We start from the raw sequence: 16,085 nt of genomic DNA, 5'->3' as shown, positions 1-16,085 counted from the left end.
AATTGGATGAAACAAGAAGAAACTGCAATTGAAGCATCATAATCTGAATAAAATAAATAATTTCCTGTGTTGAATATTATAATACATTCTATAATTAAAATATTGACATTATCAGATGCAGAAATAACTGCATTATTTTGGGATTGACTACATTCATTTGAAATAATATTGCAATGGTGAATCTTAGCGCCATATGCATAATGTGATAAGCAATTGTTTTGTACAGCTGTATTTTTAATAAATGTTGAATATGAAACATTTGCATTTAAATCAGAATTTCCTGAAATAGTGTAGACCGAATTAATTCTTGTTAGTGAATTAGAAATATTTACATTTTTAATAATATTTCTTCCGTATTGATGAATAATTGGTCCTAAAGATCCATCGCTTCTAGTTATTGTTGATTCAATTAAATAATTTTTGTATGTTCTACTTTGGGTTACAAAAATGTATGAATGTGGCGCTGTGGAATAAGAATGCGGATCTTCAAAATCAATGTGCTTGATTGGATTGATACTGCAGACTCGATATTGAACAACTTGACCTTTATTTTGATAAATATTACCACCTTTTGTGCAATTAAAAACGCACTCAGATACAAGAAGTTTATTATATTTATCATCATCTGAGAGATGAATAATTTCTGTGTCATGATTCGTAAAGAAAACTTCATGAACATTAAAATTGCCTTGTTGATTAGAAATAGGGGCATTATTTTTGTAATCAGTAGGTTGTGAACCAGCGAAAAAATTATCCCAGTTTGATTTGCTAAAAAATAAAAACAATTGAAATAAAATATTTTAAAAATGAACGAAATTGATTGTAAATATTGTAACTATTGTTTAAATCGATAATTATTGCTGAATTTGTATTGAAATCGTTAACTTTATATTGAATATTTGGTTCAGATTTAATTTATGAAAATATGTTCATAATTAACATGTTAAATATCGTTTATACTTTTGTAAATAAGATGTTAATCATAAATGATAGTGTTACTACTGAAATAATTAAGTTTTATTTTTTGATATTTGAGCAAAAAAAGTTTTGAATTCATGTGATTGACAGCATCTAAGGAAGGAACATACCCACTTTTAAGGTGGATATCTCTTAAAACTTTTTTAAACTACTAAAATAACTATTTAACATTAGATAATCTGATCAGAGAAAATATGTCACTTTTTGGGAGTATAAAATCAAACTATACCTCTCAATTTTATATCCTCCCCATACATTTGCTTAAGGGACATATTTTGCGTATTTGAAAAATTTTGAAGTTGACCTTTATTAAAAATTCATTCATTTTTGACTACTTTACACGGATTGATTTTTAAATACACAAATAATCCGCATATTGAATTTAGAATATCAAGTAAGGGAATAAGCATGTCGGTTTGGGCAATTCTTTTGCAATTTGGGCAATACTTTTGAAATTGGATCAAGAAAATTGAATAAAAGTTAAATTACATTCATTCAAATTCTAATGATTTCAGATAACATTAAAATTATATTGTTTGCTGATTTTCCCATTAAAAATAGTCTAAAACAGATCCACTTTTTTTATCAAATTTTCTTTGCAGTTAAAAATGGAAAGATACTTAAACAATACTAAACTTCTAAAATAAAGGATTATTAACCATTTATTTGCATTTTAATGACCAAATCAGACTGAATCAGAATTGGATCATGAAAATTGAATAGAATTGAATCGATTTTATATCCTTTCAAATTCCATTAAAAATTTGAAATATAATTTGACCCTTTTTTATTAAATTCTATCATTATTTTTTGATATAAAGAATTTAAAATATTAATATTACGATCTCCAAGGATAAACATTTTCGATGAATAAACATTATAAAGTGTACGCTAAGCCTTCATTGAAATGAATTACACATATCAATATTTCAAGGTTAAAAGAAACATTTGATAATAGACTTAAAATATTTTCAAAAATCGAAACAATATTCTTATCAAATGTTAAAAATAGATTTTGTTATTTTATGATAATTCATCTGCAAAGCGAACTTTGATTGATATTATCAGATAATTTATATTTTTTTTCATATAATTTATTAATTCATTATTAATTTGTTGTAATTAGAAATGTTTATGAAACTTTCTGTGCGAGAACAAAAAAGAATGGTGAATATTTAATTGGTTTCTTTTTGCGTTTTTTATGATTTTGATCTTCATTAATTTCATCATATGTGAATTTTGAAAATACTACATCGAGATAAATATTCTTTGAATAGAGATTATGCTCATCTACTGCATAGATACATAGTTGACAAACACCAACATCGATATCATCTGGAATAGGAATTGAATATTCAACATCAACTGGAAGATCATTAGAAAAGCTTATGTTGACATTGTTTCCTGCAGTGTCGTTGAGAATGTGAAAAATTCTGATGTTACTGTTTCCATCTTTGTCTGAAACAGAAAGAACAAATTCAAGATTTTTATCTTTGTTAATATAAACAGGGAATGTTGGTGATTTAACAATACTAATTTCTGGTTTATTTAGTTCGTAAGAAAACGTTTTGTTAAATGAATCACATTTATTAACATTGTCACAACATGTAATAAGAAGATTATGTTCAACAGTTGTAAGGTTGTCAGGAATAGGGATATTAATTTCGAATAAATGATTATTTAAATCTGGAATATAAATATTTTGTGATGTTTGACTATTTGAATATCCTTCAATATATCCTTTGATTTCAATTTCATCATCACAATCATAATCTGAAACAAATCCTGAAACTGAAATGAATTTGTCAACATTGTGATAATATGTTTCTTTGATTGAATCTGATATTCTTAGAACTGGATAATTTCGATAAAATTCGAATTCTTTTGTTATTGACTCTGTACTTACTCCACTATCTATATAAGTTGCCCAAACTGTAACTGAATAGTTTTTTTCTTCTGCAATAGAATCTGGAATCAAACAAACACCTGACAAAGTAAATTGATGTGTAATCCATTTCTTATTAATATTTCCAATGAATGTACTATTTACATCTCCAATACTGCAGTTAATAGAAATATCACCATGTGAGTAAATTCCACTTCCTCGGACTGTAATATTTTTATCAAGTGTTTTGTTGTATTCTTTTCTTTCAAGATCTTCTAAATTAAGAAAAAATGAAACTTCATATTCAAATTCAACTGAAACTGTATTTGATTCAATACCATTTGTATTAATAACACTGGATGAAATAATATAATTTCCAGTGGAGAAATAATCTTGGATGTTGATTGAATATGGATATATTGTAGATCCACTTGATTGAGGGACTTGAATTAGATCATTGTAGCCAATCCAAACTTTAAGTGTAAATGGTTTTTCTTTAATTCGATCAAATGAAATTGTTCCTCTTATAGTTGAATCTTCTCCAAATTTGTATTTTGCTTTGTCTGTCGTAATATTCATCAAATCAAAAATCGGAAAAGCTGGATAACAAAGTGCTGTAGATATATGTGAATTTTCAATATTCAAAGAATCAGTTGTTGAAATTCGAACATTTCCATAATTTGATTCAGTATTTGATTGAATGAAACAAGACAATACTGAAATTGAACCATCATATGATGCATAAAATAGATAAATTCCTGTGTTGTACATTATAATACATTCAGAAATTAAAACATTGACATTTTCAGATGCAGAAATAACCGAACTAATTCCGTAAAAACCGCAATCATTTGAATGAATAATGCAATGGTGAATAATAGCTCCGTATGCAGGATGTGATAAGCAATTGTTTTGTAGAGCTCTATTTTTAATAAATGTTGAATATGAAACGATTGCATTTAAATCAGAATTTCCTGAAATAGAGTAGACTGAATTAATTCTTGTTAGTGTATTAGAAATATTTACATTTTTAATAATGTTTTCTCCGTATTGATGAATAATTGGTTCTTGTTCTCCTTGACTTTCAGTGATTGTTGACAAACTTAAGTAATTTTTGAATGATTTATTTTCTGTTACTGTGATCTGTGAATGTGGAGCACTAAAATAACTCTCACTGTTTGGTTTGATACTGCAGACTCGATATTGAACAATCTGACCTAAATTTTGGTAAATATTACCACCTTTTGTGCAATTAAAAACGCAGTCAGATACAAGAAGTTTATTATTATCATCATCTCTGAGATGAATAATTTCTGAGTTATGATTCGTAAAGAAAACATCATGAACATAAAAATTGCCTTGTTGATTAGAAATAGGGGCATTATTTTTGTAATCAGTAGGTTGTGAACCAGCGAAAAAATTATCCCAGTTTGATTTGCTAAAAAATAAAAACAATTGAAATAAAATATTTTAAAAATGAACGAAATTGATTGTAAATATTGTAACTATTGTTTAAATCGATAATTATTGCTGAATTTGTATTGAAATCGTTAACTTTATATTGAATATTTGGTTCAGATTTAATTTATGAAAATATGTTCATAATTAACATGTTAAATATCGTTTATACTTTTGTAAATAAGATGTTAATCATAAATGATAGTGTTACTACTGAAATAATTAAATTTTATTTTTTGAAATTTGAAAAAAGTTTTGAATTTACGTGATTGATAGCATCTAAGGAAGGAATGTATCCACTTTAAAAGTGGGTACATTTAAAAACTCTTCTTAAACTTCTGTAATAACTAATTTAAGAATCCTTATCCGAAAACATGCCACTTTTTTGTGTATTGGAGGTTGCTGAATTGATGGTTTTGTCTAGTTTTGTGGTTGCTTAGTAAAATTTATGTTGTTTATTACTATTTTGCCTTAACAAAGCCCTATTCTACAAATTTATTGCAAAATTTGGCAAAACCGCTCCAATTTTTTTTTAAAAAAATGCCTGCTCCAATTATGAGCGAGCTCTTTATGTGTATTTGCTTTATGGCAAGCATATCTAAAAATGACGCTCATTCAGCACTTGAATGGGCTGTTCAGGAAGGACATATTCGCGAAGATGGATTTATAAAAACACCAATTCCGAAATTCGGTTACAGTTTAGCTCAACAATTTAACACTGTATTCAGAAATGACTTAACGTATAAAAAAGAAAATGGACATTACTGTGTATACGATAAAGAAAATAATAAAGTATTTGATCCGCAAAATAGATTCGCAGAACCAAACAGTGCTTTCCCATCCTATAAATGCAGACTGTGGAAACATCCTGCATGGATGAAAAAGAGGTATTGCGCAAGATATGTACGTGAAGATGAAAAAGTCGCTCCAAACGGAAAGCCAAAGCAGTACGTTTGTTACAGATGGGCTAACATCAATAATAAAGATGTATGCATCCGTTACAAACCTTTTGAAGAAGCATAATTTTTATATGATTGATAATTTTTCTGATTATTAATAAACCATTAAGTATCACTCTTTTTAATTGCATAGTTCGGTATTTTTGATTTGAATAATCATATTTTTTATTAATTTTGTGATATTTTGGTTTGTTTTTCAGAAATCAATATTGTAAATCATGAGTTGGATCATGTAACGCGATATAATATATGATTTTAAATGATATATGAAAATTATCATTATAAAATCATTTTTTTAAATAAATCGAAAAAATGAGCATTTATAATGAGGAACAATGAATACAATGCCAGTATAATCTTCAATCTCTATTAAAATAATTGATTTAAATATGATCTCTACTTGATTTTTGGGATATATGTCAATTTTTTTGACATCAAAATTTGAAAGGAGTTAGATAAAATTTATGTAAAATGTGAAGAGAAAAAAAAGCTCCGAAAATAATAATGGGACTGTGCATTTTGTAATTTATTACTTTGAGACCCTATTGAATTTCACAATTCAATAAATTATGAATTAAATAAATTACATTTTTTTCCATTAATTGATTTTAGTTTATAAATGAGATATTGTTTCTACAATTTTTTGGTTCAATTTTAATTGAAAGGAGTGTGAATTCACATTCAAAGTTTTTATGTTAAACCGATGGTATGAATTCACACTTCCATTCTTGATTCTCGAGTCAAGCTATAATGAATTCCGGAGAGATATATAGACTATCAGGAAGGCCACCGCTCAAAACCATTTTGCTCTTGAGTATTGGACCATTATGTTCACAAATCACAAGTACATTATATGGAATTATTAATACATTTTGGATTTCCAAATATGTTGGAGAGGTTGGCATGTCCGCAGTTGCAACTGTTGTAGTTTGGGAGTTCGTAGCAAGAGCGTTTGGTTTATTTTTATCAATTGCTGCGAGTACACAAATATCATCATTGTTTGGAAAGAAACTATTCGATGATGCAAAACAAGTTGTATGCGATTTATATAGAGTAGCTCTCATATGTGGTTGTATTGTGCCAGCAATATTAATTCCAGCTATAAAACCATATGCCAGATGGTGTCTTGCAACAGAAGAAACAACAAAGATGGCTTTCAGATATATCTTGCCTCAAGCAGCAGGAAATGCTCTCACATGCATTTTTTATACCAATATTGGTGTATTACAAGCAGAAGGAAGAACTCTTCTAGTTGGTATAATAGATGTTGTTGCACTAGGATTAGGAATGGGAGCTTTGAATCCTTTATTCATGGGAAAACTGAAGATTGGAATTATTGGCCCTTCAATTTCAACAATCATTGCTGATGGCGTTCCTGGAATTATTTTAACTATATTGTTCTTTTGTGGAAGATTTGGAACAAAACCAGAACTTAAGGGTCTCATTAAGCCATTCAACAAACATACCTTCCAAGGATTAGTTGTTGGTAGCTCACAATTTATTTCACAACTCAGCACTGCAATTCCTGCAATTCTTATGCGTCGTGTAATGGGTAAATCGCTTCTTGATAAGAGCCAATATGATTTAATGATAAGTGGCTTGAATGTTGCTTATAGATACACAACACTTGAAACCGCTATTATCTTGGGTATTTGCACAGGTTTCTTAGCTCCAGGATCTTATGCATATGCTGCAAAGTTATTCAAAAGATATTTACATTTGTCAATCCATTTGAATTGGATTACTCTAGTTTGGTGTATCTTTACAAATATCCTTGCTTTTACTTGCCCGAGACAGATTGCAAAGATATTTGGACATGATGAAAAGTTCCTTGAATGGGCAGAAAAAGAAATCAAAGCTGCTAACTGGGCTGCATTTTTAATGTTTATTCGTTTCACCCTTCAATCAATGCTTCAAAGTTTGCAAAGAGGAAAAAGAGCAATGATTGTGAGTATGACCTCAAGCTTTATCACATGCTTAGCATCAATATATATAATAGATGCAATTCATCCACATCAACCAGAGAAAGTCGTTTGGTGTTTTTGGCTTGCATCATGCACAGGTTTAGTTATTGGTGGAGCTTTAATCTTCAAGCCTCTATATGATATTATCAAAGAAAGCAGAAAAGAAAAGATATCAGCAAGTGATGAAAAGTCATCAAAGGATAATAAATCATCAAAAGATGGTGATAATGAAATAGATAACTTTGATGATTCACAAAAAGATAAAGATGTAGAAAAAGATAGCGCTGAAGAAAGCAAAAATGATAAAATAGATGAGAAACAGAAGGAAGAAGCAGAAAAAGAACTTGATAATTTAGATAATATTTCAAAAGATGATGAAAAAGGAAGTCAATCTCCTTAAATATTGTTGTTAATGATGTAAACTAAAAATACTATTTAAAACAAAAAATAATAAACAAAAATAAAAATTATTTCTTAATATTGCAATAAACGCATTGAAGTTCCTTTCCAATAGGTACAATATTGATCATTTCGGATATTCCGTTGCTGAATTTCTTGATTTTCTCTTTGTTTAAGCTCTTAAATTCGGCAACAGCTGATTCTTTGTTGGAACAGTTCAGAATCATCATGGTTGACTCTATAGTGTTTGATTCTTCCAACATATAGAAGCATTTTACAATTCTTTGGGAAGTACTTTGGAATATAAATCCTTTTTCAAGTTCTGTGAGCGCGTTCTCAAGATTTGCACTATCTTCTTGCTTAACAAGGGATATCTCGAATTGAAATCCTTTTCCTGTGATCATTAAATTGCTATTTACAAATTCCATGAAAATATCCGAAGTTGAAAGGAGATAGAAGACAGTATTCTTCAATTTAGGACCTGTAGAAGCAAACCATACAATGGTATTGAACAAATATAAGCGTACGTTCTCTTTTGAAAATAATTTCTTCAAAGGACCATCTTGGAACGGGAATTTCTTTACAACGACATCTCCTTGCCATAAAAGGATGGATCCGGCTGGAAATTTCACAACTGTGTCCGGAATTAAAGTTGCGAAATTCATTTTCATAATTTTTGTTGCTTTAAATGTTTGGAAGACTCTCATTTCATTCAGACATCTACGATCCATTTCTTTCCAAATATTTAAGGCGGAAAATAAAATTTCGGAATCCGGATGCTTTTCAGGGGTCGCTCTTATGATTCTATCAACCAAATTAACAAATTCGTGGATATGTAAAGCCGGAATTTCGAAAAATTGGTAGTAAGTAATAGATGATCCTTCTGGTTTGCTGTTTAAGAGCTGCTGAGTCTCTTCGTCAATAGAACTGGACACTTTGTTAACAACCATGACGAAAGCGTGATAACAAGTTGCGAAATCTCCTGTAACTTTTAATCCTCGAGCAATACAAGAGGAAGGAGACAATCTATGGCAAATTTCGCCTAGATAATCAACTAATCTCTCAGAGAGATTCATGATATTCCTTGCAGAAATAACTACAACTGAAGAAGTCGGAATTTTCGAATTTGATTTTTCACTTTTTTCAACAAAAGAAGTCATTTGAGCCAAGAAATCCTTCTCATTATTATATAATTCCATAATAGAATTGGCTCGGAGGTCATGTCTATGGATATTTTCCATAATTTCGTCTGTCAACAGGGATTTATCAATTGTTTCAAGGAAATTGTTAATTCCATACAATAAACCGCCATTCTGCATCAAGTAATCTATCACAGAAGTGAATTTTCTCTCAAATGCGTAGTGAGCCGGCTTTTTTCCGTTGTCGTCTGGGACATTAGGGTCGCCACCTTGCTCTATGATTAATTTGACGCATTCCAAGCAGTCTTGTTCTGTCTCTGCTGTGATAATTGAATGAGATAATAAAGATAATCTTTCTGTGTTGTAAGTAGAGCCATCGATACCTGTAAAGAATGTTCTCTGTAATATTTTCGGAGTGATATTTGCAGAAAATATGGAAAGAGGTGAGAGATCCGAAATCAATAAAGAAATCTCGGCATCTCTTCTTAAAAGAGCAAGTTCAAGTGGCGTAAGATTATCTTTGTTCTTTGCATTCAACGCTTCTTTGATCTGATCGTCTGTTCCGTCCAAAAATATTTTATATTTTTCATGATCATTATTTTTCTGTAAAAACGTATTCAAAAACGTCAGATTTCGGACTTCTACGGCTACGTGGAACGGATTTTCTTTATTTTTGTTCACAACCGTAATTTGGTCAAAACTTCTGTAAATTGACCTAAAAATTGCATCAAAACAAGGCGGATTGCATCTTGCGATCCAGTGCATTGCTGTATCACCTTTCTTTGATGATGCTGTCAACAGATTTGGGAAAATTCCGATCAAAAACGAACAAGTAAAAATATTATTTGCAAAAATTGCAATTTTGAGGAGTTCCATCTTTCTACTCTCCGAAATTGAGTTTGTAAGAGTCAATATAACACTCGAGAAACCTTGTACATGGCCGTGTTTAACAGCAAGTCTCAAAATATCATTTAAATTCTCTTTTGGATAGAATTTAAGGAATTCGTATAGGTAGGAATTATTCCATATCTCAGGTGATGAATAAGTATCAACAGAAAACTCGCCAAAGTTGCCATTCATCTGTTTCATAATCATATATCCTTCAGAATAGCCATTTTTAAGGGCAGTGACCATTGGTATTTCTCCAGCATTATTTTTAACGTATAATGGTGCTCCCTTTTCTAGCAACTTCTTTAATATTTCAGGTGATGAATTATTTTTAGCGGCGAAATGCAAAATTGTATCTCCAGACTTTGTTTTCAAGTCAACCCTTGCTCCACTGTTAAGTAATATCACTGCAGAATCATCAGATTTCGATTCAATTGCACAAAATAAAGGAGATAAGCCATTTTTGTCCAAAATATCGATATTATTCCTTGAGTGAACGATTATTTCAACCACCGATTTCAGATTTCTCTTTGCGGCTTCGTGGAGAGGCGTAGAACCGCAACAAATGTAAGTTCCGACTGCACCATGTTTTACGAAATGTTTGGCGACTTTTTCGGAACTACATTCTGTTGCAAGGAATAATGGGGTCTTGCCGTTGTAATCTAAAAGATCGACTTTATTTATTCGAAGATTTTCAATGTATCCGTCTTGGCTGTACATCAATGTATTATGTAAAGGAGTTTTAAGTATCGCGCTGTTCAATTCTGTCCAATTTATATGTTCTTCGATAATTTTTTGTAAATATTCTTTATTTCGATGGTATGGCACCGATTTTATGTCAAATTCTCTAAGATTCTGTACGACATAATGGGAGAGTATCGATTCCATCATAACTTTTGAAGGAAATGGATTCCATGGAATTTGATTTATTGGGATTTTCACGAGTTTGTAGACAATATCGAGCATGTATTTGTTGCTGTTTGATATAATTAGCTTAAAACTATGTGATGATTTGTTAAAAACTTCAATAAATTGCTTTGAATGATGATCTGCAAAATATTGGAAGCATTTGTAAGATCCGAACTCAATGCATGTATTGATGAGTAGTGAAAAATTCTCTGAAACCCAACTGGGAAGGAAATTTATTAATTCTATTAGTAAATCATCACGATCATGAAGTAATAAAACATCTACTGGTGTATGTCCATCATTGTTCTTTATTAAATGTGAAACGCCATGCTGTAAAAGCTCTCTTAAAAATTTCGGAGTTTGGACAAGATGAATAGCCGTATTTCTATCATCATCTGTATGATTGTATCGAACAAATGATTTGAATAAAAGATCATAATCATATGTTTTCTTTTCTAATGCAAAGTAATGTAGCAATGTTCGAGATTTGGGTCCTTTCAAGTCATCAAAGCTGAAATGTTGATCAAGCATCAATTTTATATCATCAATACATGCTTGATCTTCTAGATTTTGAAAGTTTTTAAACATGTCAAAAAATACTGCCTCATTTGTTGTCATGAGAACAGTATCAAAATGATTCGATATTTGAAATGTTAGTATACTCAATGCATAGCAAAACATATATTTGCACTATTAGTTATGCTTTATTAAACATTGAATATTCATTCATTCTCATGATCAAAATACTAGAATTTGTATTTACTATACAAATGTCATTTACATTTAGGTATGCACTAAATGTGTAAATCATCTTAACTGATCAACTTTTTATATTCTGATGTTATTATGTTGATCTATTTGAATTGAGTACAGAAAACTCATGATATAAGGAAAGGTAATGTAATGAGATGAGTTAGCATTGGATAATTGCATTCAATATTTATTCAAAATTAAAAAAGAGGTACTGATTGAAATTAATAGAACATTTGTAATCAAAACTATAATTAAATTTTATTTTGAACATTGTGATACAATACTTAAGCAGGTTAGGTGAAAATCGATAAGATCAGGCTCAATGTGCAATTGTCCAGGATTTTATTACGTAACATCATCATTTTAATTAATTGTTGATCAAATATATTTGAATGACTATTCAATAAAATTTTATATATTTTATCAAAAAATGAGTGGAGAGATTGTCTACGTGATCCTTATGATCATAGACTTCTTCCTTTTGCTTATGGCTTTCAAGAATCATGTAGAGCCAAAGCCAGAAGAGAATAAAGAAGAGGAAGAGAAGAAAGAAGAAAATAAGGAAGAAAATGCCAACGAAGAAGAGGATGACGGAATAGTTGTTACACGTGATATTGACTTACCAGTTGAAGAGGAAGCCGCCGAAAAGAAGGACGGAGAAGGAACAGAAGGTGCTAATCCAGAAGATAAGCAGGCCGCTGCTGCCAATTCAGAAGAAGTTGAGAAGCTTAAGCATGAATTAGATGAAGCTAAGTCCGCTAATGAGAAGTTACAAGAGCAAATCGACGAGCTTAACAGAAAGATGGCAATGATGAACCAGTATCTTTCCGAAGAGCAGAAGAACAGAATTGAAGCAGAAGAAAAGGCTGAAGCAGAATGTTTGGAGAGAGAACGCCTTGCAGCAAGCAAAGATCGTGAAATTAGTGAATTAGAACAGCGCGCAGAAGCAGAAAAGAAGGCATTAGCAGAGAAGTATGAAGCAGAGAAGGCCGCATGGACAAGCCAAGTTAAGGAAACATCACAAACAATTACAGATCTTTCATTTGGTAAGATTCGTACTATTAACCATCTTGATTTAGACCAGTTGATCTCTGTCCACGGTAAATCACGTCCAATCGCTGTATATGTTCCATGCAAATCATCAGAACTTACACATAGTGGTGCATTTATCTATGATACTCACAAATTACCTGATAATTCATTGTATCTCTTCGTTGGTAAGGACTGCCCACCAGCATTAGAGGCTCAAGGCGAGAAATTGTTACAAGCATATTCAGATGAATACCAAACAGTTTCGATTGTCCATGTTAAGCGCACATTAGAAGGTCCAGAGTTCAACAAGATGATCAAGACCATTGGTGGTCATATTGATCAGATTCAGTCCACTGAAAAAGCTGGAGATGAACTTTTCTTCGAAAACAACTTCTTCAAGGTCAAATTCCACGTTGTTTGCTTCGTTGAAGGAAAGACATTGACACCAGCAGTTTCCAAATCAATTACAGTCGATGTTCTCCCAGAGAAGGGAGCTGCAATCATCGATTGCTCTGATAAATCTCTCTACCTTTACATGTCATCTGTCATGCCAACAGATCCTGTGGAGAAAGGTGACCAGGAAAACGCTATCAAGTTCATGACATCTCAGCCAGAATACAGCAACAGAGATGTCACAATCTTCAACCATAACTGTATCCCAGCAAACCTCAAAATCCTTTTGGGTCTCGTTAACTAAAACCTTTTTTATTTATTTTTATTTAACTTTTTTTACTCCCAACAACAAACATTGATTTTCCCAGACAAAATAGATATAAAATAAAAAATTCAAATTTTTCAAATATGAGCATGAAAAAATGTGAAATTTAAAATGATGTTAAAAGAATACACGATAGTGATTAGAAATCCCGAAAACATCAAATGCGCAAGTGAAGCACATGATGTACTAGTACACTCTGCATTTTATATATTTGAAAAAAAAATCATTATATTGAATTAAATTGATTAATTAATGTTTATTAATTCCAATAATTTTTTAGACCCCAGGTGAATCTTCCATTGAAGCATCTTCATGAATTTCGACACTACTTGATTCATTTTCTTCTGTATTCTTTTTCTTTTTCAAGAAAAAGAATATGCCAACACAAATTATAACAACAGCAACTATTATTCCAATAATGCTTCCTACAATGACACCAGTATTGCTATTGTTTGGCTTTGGAGTTCCTTCTGAATTGCGATTCTCATCATTTGGTTTGCTTCCCGGATTTTTGTCAGGTTTTCCTTCAGGTTTATGGTCTGGTTTTTTGTCGGGCTTTCCGTCTGGATTTTTGTCAGGGTTGCCATCTGGATTTCCATCAGGGTTGCCGTCTGGATTTTTGTCAGGGTTGCCATCTGGATTTCCATCTGGATTTCCATCAGGATTGCCATCTGGATTGCCATCTGGATTTTTATCAGGGTTGCCATCAGGGTTGCCGTCTGGATTTCCATCAGGATTGCCGTCTGGATTTTTGTCAGGGTTGCCATCTGGATTTTTGTCAGGGTTGCCATCTGGATTTTTGTCAGGGTTGCCATCTGGATTTCCATCAGGGTTGCCATCTGGATTTCCATCAGGATTGCCATCTGGATTGCCATCTGGATTTCCATCAGGATTGCCGTCTGGATTTCCATCAGGATTGCCATCTGGATTTCCATCAGGATTGCCGTCTGGATTGCCATCTGGATTTCCATCAGGATTGCCGTCTGGATTGCCATCTGGATTTTTGTCAGGGTTGCCATCTGGATTTTTGTCAGGGTTGCCATCTGGATTTCCATCAGGATTGCCATCTGGATTTCCATCTGGATTGCCATCTGGATTTCCATCAGGATTGCCGTCTGGATTGCCATCTGGATTTTTGTCAGGGTTGCCATCTGGATTTTTGTCAGGGTTGCCATCTGGATTTTTGTCAGGGTTGCCATCTGGATTTCCATCTGGATTACCATCTGGATTTCCATCAGGATTGCCGTCTGGATTTCCATCCGGATTGCCGTCTGGATTTCCATCAGGATTGCCATCTGGATTTTTGTCAGGGTTGCCGTCTGGATTTCCATCCGGATTGCCGTCTGGATTTTTGTCAGGGTTGCCGTCTGGATTTCCATCCGGATTGCCGTCTGGATTTTTGTCAGGGTTGCCATCTGGATTTTTGTCAGGGTTGCCATCTGGATTTCCATCAGGGTTGCCGTCTGGATTTCCATCTGGATTGCCATCTGGATTTCCATCAGGATTGCCGTCTGGATTGCCATCTGGATTGCCATCTGGATTTTTGTCAGGGTTGCCATCTGGATTTTTGTCAGGGTTGCCATCTGGATTTTGTCAGGGTTGCCATCTGGATTTTCCATCTGGATTTCCATCTGGATTATCATTTCATCAGGATTGCCGTCTGGATTTCCATCCGGATTGCCGTCTGGATTTCCATCAGGATTGCCGTCTGGATTTTTGTCAGGGTTGCCATCTGGATTTCCATCAGGATTACCATCTGGATTTCCATCAGGGTTGCCGTCTGGATTTCCATCTGGATTGCCATCTGGATTTCCATCAGGATTGCCGTCTGGATTGCCATCTGGATTTTTGTCAGGGTTGCCATCTGGATTTTTGTCAGGGTTGCCATCTGGATTTTTGTCAGGGTTGCCATCTGGATTTCCATCAGGATTGCCATCTGGATTGCCATCTGGATTTCCATCAGGATTGCCATCTGGATTTCCATCTGGATTGCCATCTGGATTGCCATCTGGATTTCCATCAGGATTGCCGTCTGGATTGCCATCTGGATTTCCATCTGGATTGCCGTCTGGATTGCCATCTGGATTGCCATCTGGATTTTTGTCAGGGTTGCCATCTGGATTTTTGTCAGGGTTGCCATCTGGATTTTTGTCAGGGTTGCCATCTGGATTTTTGTCAGGGTTGCCATCTGGATTTTTGTCAGGGTTGCCATCTGGATTTTTGTCAGGGTTGCCATCTGGATTTTTGTCAGGGTTGCCATCTGGATTTTTGTCAGGGTTGCCGTCTGGATTTTTGTCAGGGTTGCCATCAGGGTTGCCATCTGGATTGCCATCTGGATTGCCATCGGGGTTGCCATCTGGATTAACTTCAATTTCCGTTTGATCATCAGATACAATTTTATGTGTACCAATTTTTGGATTAATTAAAACAGTTTCTTTATCTGATGATGAAGTTGTACTTACTTTCATGTTAAATTGATAACTTGGGGCAATAAGCTTAATTCTTTCTATTATAATATTATTATCATCAACTAATGCTTTTCTGGAATTAGAATTAATCGAACACCCATTAATGTCATATAATGAAACAGTTACTTTGGATTTATCGAAATCATTTGAAGTAGTAGATTCTCCGTTTCCATCAAATGTTGAAATTATCAAAGTTAAAGTTTTTGAAGCTTCCAACTTATATTTGGCAGCATTGGAAGTTCCAATTGATATTTCTCCATTTCCTATCATATAAACAATATCATCAGTCTCGATTTCAGAAATTGATAGAACAATTGCAGAGATTTCAACATTTCCTATACAATATAATTTTCCTGCTTCTTTGAAATCAAATGCTACTATTTTATTCTTAAGTAAAGTACAATTTTTGTCACCAACTTCGGCATAAACCTCTACGGAACTTGTGTCATCTATTGGACTTAATAAAACTTTATATCCAGAATTAACATTTCTAACTTCATTATTTAATTTAATCCTTCCAAGTTCAATGTTTTGA

At 32.7% G+C, this 16,085-nt stretch overlaps 5 protein-coding genes and 1 pseudogene across 6 annotated transcripts; 4 read left to right on the top strand and 2 right to left on the bottom strand.

Moving 5' to 3' along the window:
- Window positions 1–2,110: 2,110 nt before the first annotated feature.
- Window positions 2,111–4,813, bottom strand: TVAGG3_0398250 (uncharacterized protein; the record flags this gene model as incomplete). Its single annotated transcript, XM_001322316.1, has 1 exon — window positions 2,111–3,442. The coding sequence occupies one exon, from the start codon at window positions 3,440–3,442 to the stop codon at window positions 2,111–2,113; it is 1,332 nt and encodes a 443-aa protein (XP_001322351.1).
- Window positions 4,814–4,861: 48 nt separating this feature from the next.
- On the top strand, window positions 4,862–5,344 carry TVAGG3_0398240 (uncharacterized protein; the record flags this gene model as incomplete). The annotated part of the gene is made up of 1 exon (XM_001322317.1): window positions 4,862–5,344. The coding sequence occupies one exon, from the start codon at window positions 4,862–4,864 to the stop codon at window positions 5,342–5,344; it is 483 nt and encodes a 160-aa protein (XP_001322352.1).
- Window positions 5,345–6,030: 686 nt separating this feature from the next.
- On the top strand, window positions 6,031–7,644 carry TVAGG3_0398230 (multidrug resistance protein YPNP-related family; the record flags this gene model as incomplete). Its single annotated transcript, XM_001322318.1, has 1 exon — window positions 6,031–7,644. One exon carries the CDS (start codon window positions 6,031–6,033, stop codon window positions 7,642–7,644), a length of 1,614 nt encoding a protein of 537 aa, XP_001322353.1.
- Window positions 7,645–7,711: 67 nt separating this feature from the next.
- Window positions 7,712–11,110, bottom strand: TVAGG3_0398220 (spectrin binding; the record flags this gene model as incomplete). The annotated part of the gene is made up of 1 exon (XM_001322319.1): window positions 7,712–11,110. The coding sequence occupies one exon, from the start codon at window positions 11,108–11,110 to the stop codon at window positions 7,712–7,714; it is 3,399 nt and encodes a 1,132-aa protein (XP_001322354.1).
- Window positions 11,111–11,757: 647 nt separating this feature from the next.
- Window positions 11,758–13,076, top strand: TVAGG3_0398210 (biological adhesion protein; the record flags this gene model as incomplete). Its single annotated transcript, XM_001322320.1, has 1 exon — window positions 11,763–13,061. The coding sequence occupies one exon, from the start codon at window positions 11,763–11,765 to the stop codon at window positions 13,059–13,061; it is 1,299 nt and encodes a 432-aa protein (XP_001322355.1).
- A 382-nt stretch (window positions 13,077–13,458) lies between these two features.
- Window positions 13,459–15,508, top strand: TVAGG3_0398200 (annotated as a pseudogene). The gene has a single exon. A coding segment is annotated over exon 1 (2,050 nt).
- Window positions 15,509–16,085: the final 577 nt, after the last annotated feature.

Source organism: Trichomonas vaginalis, chromosome V (genome assembly GCF_026262505.1).
Source record: "Trichomonas vaginalis G3 chromosome V, whole genome shotgun sequence".
In the NCBI taxonomy this organism is placed as follows: domain Eukaryota; phylum Parabasalia; order Trichomonadida; family Trichomonadidae; genus Trichomonas; species Trichomonas vaginalis.
Note: the sequence above shows the minus strand (reverse complement) of the source record. Positions and strands in the feature narration are given on the sequence as shown.